The 21,162-nt window shown below is 37.9% G+C and overlaps 1 protein-coding gene across 1 annotated transcript in view; it reads left to right on the top strand.

The window, feature by feature from the left end:
- Positions 1 to 21,162, top strand: part of Sntg1 (syntrophin gamma 1) — a 302,539-nt gene that overhangs the window by 152,571 nt on the left and 128,806 nt on the right. Inside the window, exon 12 of the mRNA XM_035438749.1 lies at positions 18,070 to 18,186. Within this exon, the coding sequence (XP_035294640.1) occupies positions 18,070 to 18,186 (117 nt within the window). The remainder of the gene's footprint in view (positions 1 to 18,069; positions 18,187 to 21,162) is intronic.

Here is a 21,162-nt window from a genome sequence, read left to right as displayed (position 1 = left end):
AGAAGGAGTTGGTAAAATATACAAGACAAGCATATTGTAAAAAAAATAACTAAAATATTTCAAAGAATTTAAATATATAATATTTATAAAGATAAAGATGATAAACACCTGATGATGCCCATGGAAACACCAAAATCATGAAAATGATGCAGGAAATTTAGAACTTGAAACAGAAGTTAATAAAGATAGAAACATTTAAGAATATTATTCTGCAAAGAAGATGGAGTTGAAGAACCCAATTAGAAAACTCAAAACAAACCTTATAAGTAGGGTGAATGAAGCAGAAGACAGAATATTAGGATTCAAAGGTAAAAACAACAGGAACTAGATAAAGTAAACAAAGAATATGAAAAATATTTAAAACACAGGAAAGGAACATACAGAGAATGTGGCACAGAATGGAATTTATTCACTTTTCTATTACTTTGAAGAGATACAATGACCAAGGCAAGATGTAGATGTCTGGACATTTCCCTAGTGCCAGATTTCTCTTTAAACCTATAATGGCTCCCTGTATTATGGTATCTCTTTTCTTACCCTCTTCTATTCTTCCCCTGACTCCATCTTCCTGTTCTCTCCTGTACTCCTCTCCCCTCCTCATCTCCCCATCTCTTTCTTCTAACTCCCTCCACCTCCCCCATGCTCCCAATTAGCTCAAAAGATCTTGTCCATGCCCCCTTCTCCGGGGGACCATATATGTCTTTCTTAGCATCCTCCTTATTTCCTAGCTTCTCTGGAGGTGTGGATTGTAGGCATCTGCTCCTTTGCTACAGGTCTAAACTCCATATATGAGTGAGTATATACCATTTTTGTCTTTTGGTGACTGGGTTATCTCACTCAGGATGGTTTCATCTAGTTCCATCCATTCACCTGCCAATTTCAAGATTCCATTGTTTTTATCCACTGAGTAGTACTCCATTGTGTAAATGTACCACATTTTCTCCATCCATTCTTCAGTTGAGGGGCATCTAGGCTGCTTCCAGGTTCTGGCTATTACAAATAGTGCTGCTATGAACATGGCTGAACAGATGTCCTTGTTGCATGAATGTGCTTCTTTTGGGTATATGCCTAAGAATGGAATTTCTTGTGTAGACTGAGTCCCATTTTCCTGAGGAACTGCCATACTGATTACTAAAGTAGCTATATGAGCTTGCAGTCCCATCAGCAGTGGAGGAGTGTTCCCCTTTCTCCACTTCCTATCTAGCATAAACTTCATTGTTGCTTTTATTTTAGCGATTCTCACAAGAGTGAGATGGTATCTCAGAGTAGTTTTGATATGCATCTCCCTAATGGCTGAGGAATTTGAGCACTTTCTTAAGTGTCTTTCAGTCATTTAGATTCATCTATTGAGAATTGTCTTTTTATGTATATTTTTACTTAAATTCTTTAATTGCTACTCATATTTACATATCCATCCTCCCATGTTCCCCACCAACTCCCCAACCCACTCCCCAGCTTCTCCCCAGAGATAGTGAGGCCCTTCACAGGGGACCTTCAAAGTCCATCATATCATTCAGGGGAGGGCCTAGGCCCTCCTTTTTGTATCTTGGCTCCTTTGTTCATCCCTCCTCCCTCTCCACAACTGGGTTCCAGGAGTATGTTTCAATGCTTAGCTGTGGGTGCTTGTTTCTGCTTCAAACACCTACTGGATGAAGGCTCATGTTTATCTTTTTGTGACTGGGTTACCTCACTCAGGATGGTTTTTTTCTAGCTCCATCCATTTGCCTGAGGGGCATCTAGGTTGCTTCCAGGTTCTGGCTATTACAAGTCTGAACCCCACTATTTAATGTATTGGTGACTAGCTTCTTGAGTTTTTGTTTTTTTTGGAAATCACCCTTCTGTCAGATATCGGGTTGGTGAATATCTTTCCCTAATCTGTGGGATGCCATTTTTTATTGTTTTATGTGTCCTTTTCCCTACATAACCTTCTAAGTTTCAGGAGGTCCCATTTATTAATTGTCAATCTCAGTGTCTGTGCTACTTGTGTTATGTTTAGAAAGCAGTCTCCTGTACCAATTCATTTGAGGGTACCACCTACCTTCTCTTCTTTTTTTTCATCTTCTTTTCAACTTTTTTATTTGAATTAGAAACAAGATTGTTTTACATGTCAATCCCAGTTCCCACTCCCTCCCCTCCTCCCCTACCATCCCTCCCCCAACTAAAACCCTACCTATCACATATCCTTTCTGCTCCCCAGGGAGGGTGAGGCCTTCCACAGGGGTCATAAGAGTCTATCATATCCTTTGGGATAGGGCCTAGGCCCACCCCCATGTGTCTTAGCTCAAAGAGTATCCCTGTATGTGGATTGGGCTTCCAAAGTCCACACCTATGCTAGGGATAAGTACTGAACTACTACAGGAGGTCCCATAGATTTCCAAGGTCTCCTCACTGAAACCCACATTCCTAGGATCTGGATCAGTCCCATGCTGGTATCCCAGCTATCAATCTGGGGATCAAGAGCTCTCCCACCTGCTCAGGTCAGGTGTTTCTGTGGGTTTCACCAACCTGGTCTGGACCCATTGCTCATCACTCATTCTTCTCTGCAATTGGATTCCAGTTCAGTTCAGTGATTAGCTGTGGGTGTCTGCTTCTACTTCTACCAGATGCTAGATGAAGGCTATCAGGTAGCATCTAAGTCAGTCATCAATCTCATTATCAGGGGAGGGCATTTAAGGTAGCCTCTCCTCTGTTGCTTAGATTGTTAGCTGGTGTCATCTTTGTAGATCTCCAGACATTTCCCTAGTGCCTCATTTCTCTGTAAACCTAAATGTCACCCTCTATTATGGTATTTCCTTTCTTGTTTTCTTCTATTCTTCCCCCAACTCAAACTTTCTGCTCCCTCATGTCCTCCTCATTGCCTCCTCTCTCCCATTCTCATTCTCCTAGGTCCCTCCCCCCATCTCCCTTGCTCCCAATTTTCTCAGGAGATCTTGTCCCTTTCTCCATCTCCAGGGGTCTATATATGTCCCTCTTAGGGACCTCCATGTTTACTAGCTTCTCTGGCAGTGTGGATTGTAGGTTGGTATCCTTGGCTCTAAGTCTAAAATCCACTTATGAATGAGTACATACCAGGTTTGTCTTTTTGTGATTGGGTTACCTTGCTCAGAATGGTTTCTTCTAGTTCCATCCATTTACCTGAAAATTTCAAGATTCCATTTTTTTCTGCTGAGTAGTACTCCATTGTGTACATTTTCTCTATCCATTCTTCAGTTGAGGGGCATCTAGGTTGCTTCCAGGTTCTGGCTATTACAAATAATGCTGCTATGAACATCATTGAACAGATGTCCTTATTGTATGAATGTACTTCTTTTGGGTATATGCCTAAGAGTGGGATTGCTGGATCTTATGGTAGACTGATTCCCATTTTCCTGAGGAGTCACCATACTGTTTTACAAAGTGGCTGTACAAGTTGGCACTCCCACCAGCAGTGGAGGAGTGTTCCCCTTTCTCCACATCCTCTCTAGCATAAACTATCATTGCATACCTTCTCTTCCAAGAGGTTCAGTGTGGCTGGAATTAAGTTGAGGTCTTTGATCAATTTGAACTTAAGTTTTGTGCATGATAAAAGGTATGGATCTATCTGTAGTCTTCTACACACCAGCATCCAGTTATGCCAGCACCATTTGTTGAAGATGCTTTCTTTTTTACATTGTATAATTTTAGCTTCTTTGTCAAAGATCAGGTGTGTGTGTACGTGTGTGGTTAAATATCAGGGTTTTATTCAATTCTATTGGTTTACCTGTCTCTTTTTGTGCCAATACCAAGCTGTTTTCAGGACTATAGCTCTATAATAGAGCTTGAAATCAAGGATGGTGATATTTCCAGCACTGATGCTAAAAAGGTTTTGCTCTTCACTTTTGAGGATGAATAAAAAAACTCAGTCTCTGCCCTGATGTTGTCATGTGCAAAGTAACTACTAATGGAAAAGACTTGTGTTTACATTTATATGGTATATAAGTGTAAGTGTTCTTAAGACTGGATAGTCCCTGTGTATACTTACTATATTGTTAAATATCTAGGAGTTAAATCGCCATAAAAGTTTCAAATCTAATAAGGCAACTAGGCTTGGTGGCTTTTCTGAATTACTTAATGTAAAAATACCAAGTACAGAACATGACCATACCCTTCTTTTATTATAACTCAATTATTCTGATATGACTAAGATAGTATGACATGCATATGTCTTAATTAGGGTTTCTCTTGATGTGATGAAATACATGACCAAAAACTGCTTTGGAAGAAAGAGGTTTATTTTTACTTTAAGTTCCATATGACATTCCTTCATCAAAGGAAGTCAGGGTTACAAGTCAACTCAGGGACCTGAAAGCAGAAGGCCTAGAATAGTGTTTCTTACTGGCTTGCTCCACATATGCAGCTCAGTAAGTTTCCTATACCATACAGGGCTATCTAACCAGAGGTCAGTAGGCTGGGCCCGTTCACATCAATCATTAATCAAGAAAGTGCCCCAAAGTTTTTCCAACAATCCAATCTGGCAGGGGCATTTTCTCAATTGAGGTTACCTCTTCTCAAAAGACTATAGCTTGTGTCAAGGCAACAAAAATTTAACCAGGAAAATAAACCCCTTCTTAACTTGACACAAACTCATTATTGTTAATATATTACCTTTATATTCTTGTTCATTCCTAAGATTTCACATTAATATTAACATTACAGTAAAAAATTCCAACTTTTAAATGTCCCACAATCTTCAAAACTTCAAACAAATTTAAATCTCTTTAAAATATTCAAAGTTCCTTTCAAGCTCAAAGTCTGTCACTAAAGTCCCTTTCAAAGTTCAAAGCCTTTATAAAATATATAAATCCCCTAAAAATATATCCAAAACCTCTTTAAAATTCCAAAGTCTCTCTAAAATTCCAAAGTCTTTTTATTCCTAAAGGATAAAAACTAAATACGGAACTTCTAATTACAAGAGGCCTCAATCAGGGCATAGGCACACCCAAATGAAAGAAAAACTAAAATTCAAAAGTGTCAAAATTTCAGGGTTTGACACCTGGAACTGAATCATGATTACGAGGGCTCCAAAGAGCTTGGCTGTAGATAAAAGTTTCTGTCCTGCCTGGTCCAGCAGTCATTTAGTCCCAAACAAGCACATAGCAGCTATGTTAATTATAAACTGCTTGGTCAATGGCTCGGGCTTTTTATTGACTAGCTCTCTCTTAATTATTAACCCATTTCTATTAATTTTTGTATCTCCACATGGTCTTGGCTTACTGGAGAATTCCTGGGTATATTAGCTTCCCAGTAGCTACATGGCATCTCCTAGGTGGCACACTCTCAGTATTCCTCTTCTCAGAATTCTCCTTATCTGGTACTTCCTGCCTGTCCATTCACCAAAAGAGCTTTATGCATCAACCAAAAAGAGAAAATATATTCTCAGCATACAGAAGGACATCCCCCATCACTTGGTCACTTCTCTGACCCTGGTCTATGCAGCACAGTGCTTGTCTCACTGGTTGGCGCCACTCCACATCTTGTGTTGTCCTTTGAAGTCACTCACTCAAACTGGCATCTCCAAAGTGCTGTGGTCTGCCTGGCAATGGAACTACGCCATCATCAATAGCTTTTCTCCAAGCTATGGGCACCACCCTGCCACGTGGTACCAAGCCTTAGCTTCTCTCCATGACTTAGGAGTTCTATTTAAACTGTGGCTGCACCTACATTAATGACCTTTTTTGACCTGTCAGATGCCAAGTCTCCACTGTTCTTCATGGCCACTATATGTTGTTTTTTTTTTTTTTTCAAAACTGGTACTACCTGGAAAACTCTTGCCTTTGACCAAGTTTGGATAGTGGAATTAGGTAAATCATTTGCCATCTCTGGATCATCTGTACTCTATGCTTACTCTGAGGAAGAACTTTCCAGAAAATTTTGCTTTAATGATGCTAGACTCTTGTTAATCACATCTGAGTCATGCTCCAGCTGATCAAAATCAAAGAGTCTAATTCAAAATACTGAATGATCTCTATTCTTTAAGGGACTTATCAACTTCCCTCTGAAACTCCACAAGCCAGGCATCCCTAATCTGACTGCTCTCAAGTTTAACTTATTTCCCACAACAAATCACTAAGCTCTAAACACTCAGTGGCTTTTCTAGCCCAAAGATGCAAAGTCCTCCTACAAAGTCCTAGTTAAACACATTCAGGATGTCACAGCAATACCACATATTTCTGTAAACAATTTCACTCTTAAAGCTTCTTTTACTATGATAAAAAAAACCATGACCAAAAGAAACTTGGGGAGGAGTTTATTTCAGCTGGCAACTCTCAGGTCACACTCCATAACTGAGAAATGCCAAGGCAGGAACTCAATGTATCGGGAAGCAACAACTGACACAGAGGTCAAGCAGGAACACTACTTACTCATTATTTTTTCCTAACTTGTTCAAGTCTATTTTCTTAAACCATCCAGGAACATCTGCCTAGTGATGGCACCATTTGTTGTGGACTGGACACTTCTACACCAATCATTAATTAAGAAAATGCCCTACAGATTTGCCCTCAGGCCAATATGCATGGGAATAATTTTCACCGTTGAAGATTCTTTTGTTTAAATGATTGTAGCTTCCCCTGGAGAAGGGGAAAGGGACAAGATCTCCTAAGAAAATTGGGAGCATGGGGGAGTGGGGAGGGAACTAGGAGAATGAGAAGGGGAGAAGAGGATGGGTGAGGAGGGACATGATGGGGCAGGGAGGTTGAGATGGGGGAAGAACAGAAGAGAACAAGATAAGAGATAATATAATAGAGGGAGACATTTTAGGTTTAAAGAGAAATCGGGCACTAGGAAAATGTCTGGAGAGCTACAAAGATGACACCAACTAACAATCTAAGCAACAGAGGAGAGGCTACCTTAAATGCCCTCTCCTGATAATGAGATTGATGACTAATTCATATGCCATCACATAGCCCTTATCCAGTAGCTGGTGGAAGTAGAAGAAGACACCCACAACTAAACCTTGAACTGAACTGAAAGCCAGATGCAGAGAAGGAGGACTGATGAGCAAAGGTGTCCAGACCTCCTGAATGTTGGTGTCAGTGAGGAGACCTTGGAAATCTATGGGGCCTTTTGTAGTGGATCAGTGCTTAACACTACCATAGGAATGGACTTTAGGTGCCCATCCCACATGGAGGGATACCCCCTGAGCCTAGACACAAGGGGGTTGGCCTAGGCCCTATCCCAAAGACTATGACAGACTTTGAAGACCCCCCTATGGAAGGCCTCACCTTTCCTGGGGAGCAGAAAGGGTATGGGATGGGTAGGACGTTAGTTGCGGGGGAGCAGGGGAGGAGGGGAGGGAGAGGGACCTGGGATTGACATGTAAAATAATTTTCTTGCTAATAAAAAAGAAAAAAATAAATGATTGTAGCTTATTTCAAGTTGGCAAAAAATAAGCAGAAAAATTACTATTTTTTCCATATTATCATTGCTGTTAATTCTTAAAAAGTAAAGAAACTATAATAACACTAAATGAACATGAAGACAATACATTAAGTAAAACAAATCAATTCAGAGTGACAAATACTATACATGGGTCACCTATTAAATGAAATACATTAAGGCAAAAATGTAGAAATGTGATTGCCAGGGGAAAAGGTTGGAGGAGAACAGTTAGTTAATGCTTAATGTTACAGAGTTTTAGTTTTGTGAGGTGTAACAATAATAAACTATATGCTTATAAGTTAAGATTATAGATTTTAGTATTATAACAATTTAGCAAATTATCCAAAATCTAGTACAATTAGTTTTTAGGAATAAATTATTAGTATAGTTATATTTTAACTATAATAAATTATATATTTATATCATTATGATTTATATAATGTTATTAAAGCATGGTTTTATAAAAATGCTATAATTTCAATAGTATTTGTGTTTATTTGGGGAGAAATATGAAATATTAATTAGGTCTAAAATTAAGATAAAACATAACATGGAGATAAATTTGGTTCTGCTTTCATAGAAGCTTTTTCTGATAATAGTGATTTCAAAAAAATAATCAAAGTGAAATATCACACAGTGAAACAATTCAAGAGAATAGAGATGACTACAATTTAAGCCTTTATCTTATTTCATTTTGTGTGGTGATTTTTTTGTTTTTGTTTTGTTTTGTTTTGTTCTTTTTAGGAGAGGAGAAGAGGAAATGGAGGAGCAGAAATATTGAGTTGGGGGAAGAATAGAGGAAAGCAGGGTGAGAGATACCATATTAGAGGGAGCCATTATAGGTCCAAGGAGAGATCTGGCACTAGGGAGATTTCCAGAGACCTACAAGGATGACATGAACTGACAATCTACACAACGATGGAAAGGATAACCTAAATGTCCTTCCCCTATAATGAGACAGATGACTACTTTATATGCCATCCTAGAGCCCTCATCCAGTGGCTGATGGAAGCAGAGGCACACACCCACAGATATACACTGAGCAGAAATCTGGAACTTAGTTGCAGAGAGGGAGGAATGAAGATCAAAGAGGTTGGTACCAGGCTGAAACCCACAGAAATAAGGGGGAGCCTGTATAAGGGGGCCTGTATAAGGGGGAGCACATGGACCCCAGACTGCTGTCTGGGATGCCAGTACAGGACTGATCCAGACCCCTGAACTTGGATGCCAATTAGAAAGCCTCCGAACTCTAGGTGACCCCTGGTAGTGGATTAGTATTTTTCCCTGGTGTAACACCATCCCAAGTGCAGGGATGCACTCTGGGCCTGGACACATGGGGGAGGGCCTAGGTCTGTCCCAGGATGATGTGGTGGACTTTGGGGAGCCCCTGTCAAGGATCCTACCCTACCTGAGCAGTGGAGGGTGCATGGGGTGGGGGATAGGTGGGGAGGAGGGGGAGGGGTGGGGAGAGAGGATGGAAAGGGAGAAGGGATTGACATGTGAAACAAGCTTGTTCCTAATTTGAACTAATAAGAAAAATACTATTTAACTGTATACATTTCTACACACAAATGTTTATACACATATTTATATACACATATACATATATGTGTATATAAATATATACATAAGTATGTATGTATATATACAAATATGTATGTTTGTTTACATATATACATAGCTAAATGTTCTTATGATGAAAGTAACTTTATTATTTTCAATGTTTGATATCATTCTACTAATTATAATTGATCATATAAAAATAAATCCAAATAACATATTGTACTTAGATCTTCTGATTTCATTAACCATTGAAAAGTCTATGAAGAATTAAATCATAGTATAAATTTCAAAACATACATTAGATTCTGGCCCCCACAGAGTGCAGAGGGTTCAGAGGTGAGCTGCTTTAGCCCCTGCCTTGGGCCCAACTTCTGCTTGCCCACGCTGGGAACTCCTGGCCAAGGGTAAGCGACAGGATGACTAGAACCCTGAGGACCAAGCAATCCAGAGTCTGCTGACATCTCTGTGCCAGTGATGCTCTCACCCACTTGGAGAGTGAGTTCCTCAGACCTGCCTGCACCCAATTTGAGAACCATTAGAATATCAAAATCAATTGCACACACCTGAAGAGAACAGAGGACCCATACACACCAGGAAAGGAAGTGACACCAGCTGTACCCACTGGAAGAAGAGGTGGGGAGACAACAACATAAGAACACATCCAACAACAGGAAAACCAATATGACACCACCAGAGTCTAGGGACTCTACACCAGCAAGACATGAACATCCCAACACAGAGGAAGCAGAAGAGAGCAACCTTAAAAACAACTTTATGCAGATGATAGAGAACCTAAGAGAGGAAATCAGAAAATCCTTCAGAGAAATGGAAGAAAAGACAAACCAAAAGATGCAAGAAATTAAGGAAAGCCGAAAAAGCCAAGAAAATACAATTAAACAGCTGAAGGAAACAGTTCAGGACCTGAAAACTGAATTAGAGACAATAAGGAAAACACAAACTGAGGGAATGCTGGAAGTTGAAAAACTGAGTAAACAATCAGGAACCACAGATGTAAGCATAACCAACAGAATACAAGATACGGAAGACAGAATCTCAGACGCTGATGACAAACTAGAGGAAATAAACTCACCAAGCAAAGAAAATCTGAAGACTAACAAATCCATAACACAAAATATCCAGGAAATATGGGACACCGTGAAAAGACCAAACATAAGGATAATAGGTATAGAAGAAGGTGAAGAAACCCAACTCAAAGGTGCAGAAAACATATTCAACAAAATCATAGAAGAAAATTCTCCCAACCTAAAGAAAGACATGCCAATGAAAATACAAGAAGCCTACAGAACACCAAACAGACTGGACCAAAAAAGAAAGTCCCCTCATCACATAATAATTAAAACACCAAACATACAGAATAAAGAAAAAATATTAAGAACAGCAAGGGGAAAAGGCCAAGTAACATATAAAGGAAAACCTATCAGACTTACACCTGACTTCTCCATGGAAACTCTGAAAGCTAGAAGGACCTGGATAGATATTCTACCAACTCTAAGAGAACACGGATGCCAGCCCAGACTACTATACCCAGCAAAGCTTTCAATCACTATAAATGGAGAAAACAAGATATTCCACGACAAAACCAGATTTAAAAAATATGTAACCACTATTCCAGCCCTACGGGAAGTACTGGAAGGAAAACTCCCACTTAAGGAATTTAAATACACTCCCATAAACATAGGCAATAGAAAATCCCACTCTAAAGAAACACAAACTAAAAGGTAGGGTAAATCCACATACAATACCAGTACCAAAAACAAATCAAAAACAAACAAGAATAAACACTCAAAGGACCTTAATTTCCCTCAATATTAATGGTCTTAACTCGCCTAAAAAAAGACACAGGCTAACAGATTGGTTACGAAGACAGAATCCATCCTGCTGCATATAAGAAACACACCTCGAATTCAAAGACAGACATTCCCTCAGAGGAAAGGGTTGGGATAAGATACTCCAATCAAATGGAACCAAGAAACGAGCTGGGGTAGCTATCCTAGTATCTAACAAGTTAGACTTCAAACTAAAATCAATCAAAAGAGATGAAGAAGGTCATTTCATATTCATCACAGGAAAAATCCATCAGGAAGAAGTCTCAATTCTAAACATCTATGCCCCAAATACAAAGGCACCAACATTCATAAAAGAAACATTATTAAAACTCAAATCACAAATAAGGCCTCACAAAGTTATAGTGGGAGACTTCAACAACCCACTCTCACCACTAGACAGAACCACCAGACAGAAACTTAACAAAGAGATAAAGGAACTAACAGAACTTATGACCCAATTGGGATTAACAGATATTTATAGAACTTTCTATTCAAACACAAAAGAATATACTTTCTTTTCAGAATCACATGGAAACTTCTCAAAAATTGACCACATTCTTGGCAACATAGCAAACCTCAACAGGTACAAAAAAATTGAATAACCCCCTGTGTCTTATCAGACAACCATGCTTTAAAGTTAGAAATCAAATCAAAGTGCAGAAAACCTACCAACTCTTGGAAATTGAACAACACGCAATTGCAACATTCCTGGGACAAGGAAGAAATAAAGAAAGAAATTAAAGACTTCCTAGAATTCCTAAAATGTTAACACAACATACCCAAACTTATGGGACACTTTGAAAGAAGTACGAAGAAGAAAGTTCATAGCTCTAAGTGCTCACATGAAGAAACCAGAGAATAGCCACACCAGAGATTTGACATCACAGCTGAAAACAGCAGACACTCGGAAATAATCAAAGTGAGGGCAGAAATCAATAAAGTCAAAACAAAGAAAACAATTCAAAGAATCAATATAACAAAGAGTTGGTTCTTCAGGAAAATCAACAAGATAGACAAACCTTTATCCAAACTAACCAAAAGGCAGAGAGAGATCATGCAAATTAACAAAATCAGAAATGAAAAGGGGGACATAACAATGGACACTGAGGAAATCAAGAGAATCTTCAGGTCATACTTTGAAAACCTGTACTCCACAAAATTTGAAAATTTAAAGGAAATGGACAATTTTCTGGACAGTTGCCACTTACCAAAATTGAATCAAGAACAGATAAGCAACTAAAACAGATCTATAACTTCTAAGGAAATAGAGCAGTCATCAAAAGCCTCCCAACCAAAAAAAAGCCCAGGGCCAGATGGATTCACTGCAGAATTCTACCAGAAATTCAAAGAAGGGCTAATACCAATACTTCTCAAATTGTTCCACACAATAAAAGCAGAAGGGTCATTGCCAAACTCTTTTTTAGGAAGCTACAATAACCTTGATACCCAAGCCACACAAAGAAACAAGTAAGAAAGAGAACTACAGACCAATATCCCTCATGAACATTGATGCAAAAATTCTCAATAAAATACAGCCAAATCGAATACAGGAATACAGACATGCCAATGAAAATACAAGAAGCCTACAGAACACCAAATAGACTGGACCAAAAAAAAAAGGTCACCTTGCCACATAATAATCAAAACTCCAAGCATACACAACAAAGAGAAAATATTAAGAGCAGCAAAGGAAAAAGATCAAGTAACCTATAAAGGCAAACCTATCAGAATCACACCGGACTTTTCTTTGGAAACTCTGAAAGCCAGAAGGTCCTGTATAGATATTCTACCTACACTAAGAGACCATGGATGCCAGCCCAGACTACTATACCCAGCAAAGCTTTCAATCATTATAGATGGAGAAAACAACATATTCCACGACAAAACCAGATTCAAACAATACATATCCACCAATCCAACCCTACAGAAAGTACTGGAAGGTAAACTGCAACCCAGGGAAGTTAACTACAACCAGAAAAACATAGATAATATATAATCCCAACTTACCAACAGTCAAAAGAAAAAAGGGGTAGAATACCAAACATAATCTTGCCACCATCACCAAATCAAAAAAAAAAAACCAAGAATGAACAATAATCAATGGTCATTAATATCCATCAAATTAATGGTCTTAACTGGCCTATAAAAAGACACATATTAGCAGAATGGATAAGAAGACAGAATCCTTCCTTCTGTTGCATACAAGAAACTCACCTCAACCTCAAAGACAGACGGTACCTAAGAATTAAAGGTTGGGGAAAGATCTTCCAATCAAATGGACCCAAGAAACAAGCAAGGGTAGCAATCCTAATATCCAATAAATTGGACTTTAAACTAAAATCAGTCAAAAGAGATGAAGATGGTCACTTCCTACTCATCTCAGGAGAAATCCATCAGGATGAAGTCTTAATTCTGAACATTTATGCCCCCAATACAAAGGCATCCACGTTTGTAAAAGAAACTTTACTAAAACTCAAATCACACATAAAACCGCACACACGTATAGTGGGAGATTTCAACACCCCACACTCAGCACTGGCCAGGAACACCAGACAGAAACTTAACAAAGTTACAAAAGAACTAATAGAAGTTATGGCGCAATTGGACTTAACAGATACCTGTAGAACATTCTGCCCAAATACAAAACAATTTACCTTCTTCTCAGGGCCACATGGAACCTTCTCTAAAATCGACCACATACTTGGCAACATAGCAAACCTTAACAAGTACAAAAAAATTGAAATAACCTCCTGCGTCTTATCAGACCACCATGCTTTAAAATTAGAATTCAACAACAACAAGAACTACAGAAAACCTACAAACTAATGGAAATTAAGTAACACCCAATTGCACAATTCATGGGTCCAGGAAGAAATAATAAAAGAAATTACAGATTTCCTAGAATTCAATGAGAATGCAGACACAAGATACCCAAACCAATGGGATACTCTGAAAGCAGTGCTAAGAGGAAAGTTCATAGTGCTAAATGCCCAGTGAAGAAACAGGAGAATAATCACACTATAGAATTAACAGCACAACTGAAAGCTTTAGAAAGCAAAGAAGCCAATACACCTCAGAGGAGCAGATGCCAGGAAATAATCAAATTGAGGGCTAAATCAATCAAATGGAAACTAGGAGAACAATACAAAGAATCAATATAACAAAAAGTTCGTTCTTCGAGAAAATCAACAAGATAGACAAACCTTTATCCAAAGTTACCAAACAACAAAGAGTGAACATGCAAATTAATAAAATCAAGAATGAAAAGGGGCTCATAACAACAGACACAGAGGAAATCCAGAGAATCATCAGGTCATACTTTGAAAAGCTATATTCCTCAAAATTTGAAAATCTAGAGGAAATGGACAATTTTCTGGACAGATTTTCCTTTCCAAAATTAAATCAAGAACAGATAAGCAACTTAAATAGACCTATAACCTCTAATGAAATTGAAGCAGTCACTAGAAGTCTCCCAACCAAAAAAAAAAAAAAAACCCAGGGTCAGATGGCTTCAGTGCAGAATTCTACTAGAAATTCAAAGTACAGCTAATAACAATTCTCCTCAAAGTATTCCACACAATAGAAGCAGAAGGGTCATTACCAAACTCTTTTTATGAGGCCACAATAACCTTGATACCCAAGCCACACAAAGACAACTAAGAAAGAGAACTGCAGACCAATATCCCTCATGAACACTGACTCAAAAATTCTAAATAAAATAATGGCAAATTGAATCCAAGAACACATCAGAGAAATCATCCACCATGATCAAGTAGGCTTCATCTCAGGGATGCAAGGACGGTTCAACATACAAAAATCCATCAATGTAATCTACCATATAAACAGACTGAGGAAAAAAAATTACATGATCATCTCACTAGATGCTGAAAAAGCCTTTGAGAAAATCCAACATCCCTTCATGATAAAGGTCCTGGAGAAATCAGGGATAACAGGAACATACCTCAACATAATAAAAGCAATATACAGCAAGTCAACAGCCAACATCAAATTAAATGGAGAGAAACTCAATGCAATTCCTCTAAAATCAGGGACAAGACAAGGCTGTCTACTCTCTCCATACCTCTTCAATATTGTCCTTGAAGTTCTAGCTAGAGCAAAAAGACAACAAAAGGAAATCAAGGGAATACAAATCGGAAAGGAAGAAGTCAAACTCTCACTATTTGCAGATGATATGATAGTCTACATAAGTGACCCAAATTGCCACAAACAACATAAAATACCTTGAAGTAACACTAACCAAAAAAGTGAAAGGCGTATACCTTAAGAATTTTGATTCTCTAAAGGAAGAAATTAAAGAAGATACCAGAAAATGGAAAGATCTCCTATGCTCTTGGATAGGCAGGATCAACATAGTAAAAATGGCAATCTTGCCAAAAGCAATCTACAGATTCAATGCAATCCCCATCAAAATCACAACACATTTCTTCACTGACCTTGAAAGAATAATTCTCAACTTTATATGGAGAAACAAAAGACCCAGGATAGCCAAAACAACCCTGTACAATAGAGGAACTTCTGGAGGCATCACCATCCCTAACTTTAAGCTCTATTACAGAGCTATAGTCCTGAAAACAGCTTGGTACTGGCACAAAAATGGACAGGTAGACCAATGGAATAGAGTTGAAAACCCTAAAATTAACCCACACACCTATGAACACCTGATTTTTGATGAACAACCCAAATTTATATGACGGAACAAAGAACATATTCAACAAATGGTGCTGGCATAACTGGATGCAAACATGTAGACTACAGATAGACCCAAACCTTTCGCCCTGCACAAAACTTAAGTCAAAATGGATCAAAGACCTCAACATAAACCCAGCCACACTGAACCTACTAGAAGATAAAGTGGGAAATACCCTTGAATTAATTGGTACAGGAGACCACTTCCTAAACATAACACCAGTAGCACAGACACTGAGATCAACAATTAATAAATGGGATCTCCTGAAACTGAGAAGCTTCTGAAAGGCAATGGACATAGTCAGCAAGACAAAACGACAGCCCACAGACTGGGAAAAGATATTCACCAACCCCTCATCTGACAGAGGGCTGATCTCCAAAATATACAAAGAACTCAGGAAGCTATTCTTGAAAACACCAAACAATCCAATTAAAAAGTGGGGTACAGAACTAAATAGACAATTCTCAATAGAGGAATCTAAAATAGCTGAAAGACACATAAGAAAGTGTTCAACATCCTTAGCCATAAGGGAAGTGCAAATCAAAACAACTCTGAGATACCATCTTACTCCTGTTAGAATGGCTAAAATCAAAAATACCAATGACAGTTTATGCTAGAGAGGATTTGGAGAAAGAGGAACACTCCTCCACTGCTGGTGGGAGTGCCAACTTGTATAGCCACTGTGGAAATCAGTATGGTGACTCCTCAAGAAAATGGGAATGAGTCTACCACAAGATCCAGCAATTCCACTCTTAGGCATATACCCAAAAGAAGCACATTCATATAACAAGGACATCTGTTCAACCATGTTCATAGCAGCATTATTTGTAATAGCCAGAAACTCAAGCAGCCTAGATGCCCCTCAACTGAAGAATGGACAGAGAAAATGTGGTACATTTACACAATGGAGTACTACTCAGCAGAAAAAAAAACAATGGAATCTTGAAATTTGCAGGAAAATGGATGGAACTCCATCCTGAGAAAGAAACCATTCTGAGCAAGGTAACCCATTCACAAAAAGGCAAACATGATATGTACTCACTCATATGTGGACCTGCTTTATGATACATAGTAGTGACCATACTTTATCAGTGCTGTTTTTAATGATGTTGCTCAGAATTGTTTCCTTCCAGATTATGATTGAGAAGCTAATTAAAAAAAAATGATGCCAAGTACCACAAAAAGAACTGTGCTGTTTTTCTGGGATTTTGATTTTTCTTTTTTTTTTTTTTAATGGAGACGGCTGGATGTCTCTACAATTTTGTTTAAATGACTGCAGAACTTGGAAAAGCTGTTTATGTTATTGATGCATAACATACTGCCATTATTGGTCTTTTTATATAAATATTAATATATATATACATACATAATTTGAATTTTTGGAAACTTTAGCTGTGCTGTCAACTTTGGAAAAAAGTATCCCATTTTACTGTGTTCAGTTGGCATTGTACAAAAATTAACAGCCATATTGTTCTAGAAATGTTGAACTTAACTTTTTTCCATTTGTACAGGGGTAACACACTGTATTAAATATGTAAGGTCTTAAAAAAAGAAGGGATTTTGAGAGCCCATCCCATATGAAGGGATGCTCTCTTGACCTGGACACATGGGGAAGGGCCTAGGCCTGGCCCAGGATGATGTGGTAGACTTTGGGGAGCCTCTTTTGAGGGCCTTATCCTGCCTGGGGAGTGGAGGGGGGATGGCTAGGAGCAGGTGGGATGTTGGAGGGGAGGGGAGGGTGAGGAGAAGGGATTGACATCTGAAGCACGCTTGTTCCCAATTTGAACTAATAAAAGAAAAAAAAGAAAAAAGAAAAAAAAGTAAAACTTGTGAGGTAAAAAGTATCTTCAAACACGGAATCAGTGAAATGTCTTGTGGCAAAGATATAATATTTAAAATATTTGTGTGTGTTTGACTCTCACAGAAATTAATTTGTGGAGTATGAGGAGCAATCCATAGCACATAATTTTCCTTTAGAAACAAATCTCTCTCAGTCAACAAGACCCTGAACTATTATCAGTCATTCAAACTTGATATGTGAAAAATGAATCTCAAAATTTCTTTTAAGCTTTTAAAACATAATAGTATATCCTTTACCACCTGAGACTAGTGCTCAGAATAAGGGCATTAGACACCCTATCTTATGATGCCAGAGAATGTGGTGCTCCATTCTAGTGGATAGATAGCAGAAAAGGCATTTCATTGCTCATTTTCATGTTTTATGATATGAGAACATTCAGATATAATTAATATAAATAATTAGAAAAACAAAAGTTCAGTTAGTAGTACTAAGTAAAATATTTTAAGATCAGATAGAGGGAAGGAGGGAGGGAGGGAGGAGAAAAGTAGCTCATGCCAGCTGGCATGACAAATACACAAAGACAAAGTCCTTTGAGTAGTTCATATCCACTACTGATGGGAAGACTCATTTAGGGGACTTTGGAATTAATCAATCAAATAATTTTATATGAAATTATAACAGTACAGGACACACAAATAGACTACAATATGTAAAGTGTACTTTGGCAGTTAACAGTACTTAATTTCTTGCAGATAGTCTACATGGGCTGGTGCGAAGCACGGGAGCAAGAATCCCTCCAGGATCGTGTGTACACACCTGTCTTTCTTGCCCTGAGGGGCTCCTGTCTTTACAGGTTCCCATCACCTCCAGTAAGTGATTGTAACCAAATATTTGTATATGCCAATAGCCATCTGATATTGCCTGAATGATAGTTATTTATCAATAAAATCTGAAAATGAGGCACAGGACAGTTAGGAAATAGTTAATGTCTATCTAAAATAGTTTATCAAATGTAAGATTTTGAAGAAATTATATATTTTTGCTTAATTGGAACAATTTATAATATTGTTTAAACATTCCATGAAGTCATGGGAAAGTAAGGAAGATCAGGAAATTTCATCAATTTGATGAAAAATTAAAGGAAGAATGACAGGGTAAGAGGTTTAAATTTTTATTGTATATTTATGAATGATCCATTCATTTTGTATTTGTGGACACTTTGAGAGTCCTTAGTCTGTATTTGGAGTATTTCATTGTCACCATCAAGTGTTCAAGTTGTGTTTAAATTTTATTAACTCCTAATATATAAAATCTCAAAATATTAAGTCAATATTAAATCTAGTGTATAAAGTCAAATTCTATGATGTTAAAAGTTTAAATGAAAATCAGCTGTAATGGGGCAAACCTGCAGTCTTGAAGTCAGGGAGATTGAAGGAAGAAGACCAGGTGCTTAAGTCTGTTCAGGTACACATAGTAAGACTGTCTAAAACCTGTTATTTAACAAAGCAAAACAATGGTAAACTTAAAAATCTAAAGAGTTCAATGAAATTACCTTGGGGGAATATATTCAGAAAATACATTAGATTTCCCTACCATATAAATTGTGTAGATATATCAACCACTAAGCAAAATAAGGTTATCTTGTTTAACAGTATCACAAGATTCGATACTTGGCCACACAGCCATGTTTTCCTGGTTTAGAGCAGCATTGTACAACATGGTCAAAATACAAACCAGGAGAAGATGCTCACTTTACGGCAACCAATATATAGAGAGAATAGAAAGACTTGGGTTGTTAATACTCCATGGAAATTCATGTCTCTGATTATTAAACTTCCTTGAATTATAGATCAACTTCTAAAAATTCTGCCATGTCCAAAAATATAATAGATCAGAGACATCCATTCAATACATGTGTCTTTGGGGATATTAAAATTCAGCTACAGCATTAAACTATCACTTACAATTCAACATATGGCCATCTATAAGGTATAGTTATTCTAGAACCTAATCGATACTATGTTCATGATATGTTCAATTGTATATTTTATGTAGACTAAATATGTATGAACATCTGTTTTCTTGAAAGCCTTGTATGGATGCACAGATCAAGCTTCACGGGACTAAGCTCAATATAGGTTAATATAATTTTATTCAGGGAGAAGGCACTTACTTAAGAAACAGATGACCACTGTAAATTCCCAGTCCAAGGATCCACCCAGCCAGAAGCAAGAGAGAGCCACCTGTGTCCGGACCCAAGGCCTAAAACCATTCTTCATCACATACATCACCTGTAACTACACCCAAATGGGTGTGGTCAGCACTACAAGTGCAGGTGGGATGGATATCTTACTACAATTCCCCTTTTAATCTAAAGAAAAAAGATTTAGGCTTGATACACACATACATATACAAAGATAGCCAATATCAAGTATGCTCTAGGAGAAGGAAATGTAAGAACATACACCCTCAAGACCTATTGCCAGTGAAGCAACAAGAGCAGAAGGCAAGAACTACATATCCAGTTCTAGGGAAAAGGCATAACAGTGATTACTATAGAGTTGTCCTAAGATGGAAAGTTTAAGTCTTGTACCTAATATTTCTCTCTAGGAAGAGACAACAATAATTGTGGAAGTCTAATCTTCAACCTCATCAAAGACCTGAGAAGGAAGATAACAATACTAGGGTAGGCAGAAAGTGTAGGCAAGCAACTTCCAAAAGGTGCAGGGAAAACAGAAACAGCAGGCTACCTCAACAATCACCCAAGTCTCACAGGAGCATAGGGACAACCAGCTTTCGCTAAGGCCTAGAATATCTGACTGGCCAACACAGAAGCAGGAAGGTTGAAAGGCTGTCTTGGTAAGGTTCAGCAGTCTTTTATGTTTATTTCCTGGAAGCACAATAGAAGAGCAAGTCCAAAGTCAGCAGTTGAGGTGGGGGCAGTTCTTTGCCCAAGAGGCCATTAAGCAAGGAGAGAATGAACTCCAGGAGTGCCATCAGTGCCAAACATATACTTGGGAACAGCTTGGTGCTGTCAAGAATTGGGTCTCAAGTCAACGGCATACTAATATTAAAACATTTAAATGCCATATTCTTTAGGTCTATGAAGTGTTTGAAGATCAAATCTATGTCTGACTAATCTCATAGGTAAGAAGCATGGGTGATAATAATCTGTAATTCTCAGAAACATAGTTGTACAATGGCTGAAGCTTCCCAAAATAATTTATCAAGGACAATGACTTAAAAAATGTAACTATATACATAAATATAATTCTTAATAACAGAGATAGAACTGAATGAAATGTCTTGACTAGAGGTAGAACTGTAAAGTGCAATATGATAAAATATCCTAAGTTGTATCAATATACAAAATGTATATACATCAGGATAATTTTATATATGTATGCAAAACATCATAAACAGAGAGAAGACCCTAAACAGTCAACATACAAGAATCTAACAATTTAAGTTATCTATAGCTAACAGTTGCTAAAGTTAGTTTACTAGAAAATGTTAATCTACCTATATCCTGTCCTAACCATACCTTTCCCATCCATACCCTTAAACTTATCTAAAAGAGATACTTGAGTCTGTGCATCACCTTCCATACTCATCCCTAAACAACTTAAAACCAACCCTAAGCAGGTGAATTATCCCTTTTGTAGTGACAAAAGAAAAGAAAGAAAAATACAAACTATTGTTAATGCCAACAGTAGGGAAAGGGGGCATTGTTTTCTCAGGATTACTTCCCATTGAAATGGGATGATGATGACTCCATGAGATCCTGTAGAAAAAAAATTACAGCAACAAAAATTCTCGAGAGTACTAGCTGTAACATTTGTAAC

Source organism: Cricetulus griseus, chromosome 2 (assembly GCF_003668045.3).
Source record: "Cricetulus griseus strain 17A/GY chromosome 2, alternate assembly CriGri-PICRH-1.0, whole genome shotgun sequence".
Lineage (NCBI taxonomy): Eukaryota > Metazoa > Chordata > Mammalia > Rodentia > Cricetidae > Cricetulus > Cricetulus griseus.
Note: the sequence above shows the minus strand (reverse complement) of the source record. Positions and strands in the feature narration are given on the sequence as shown.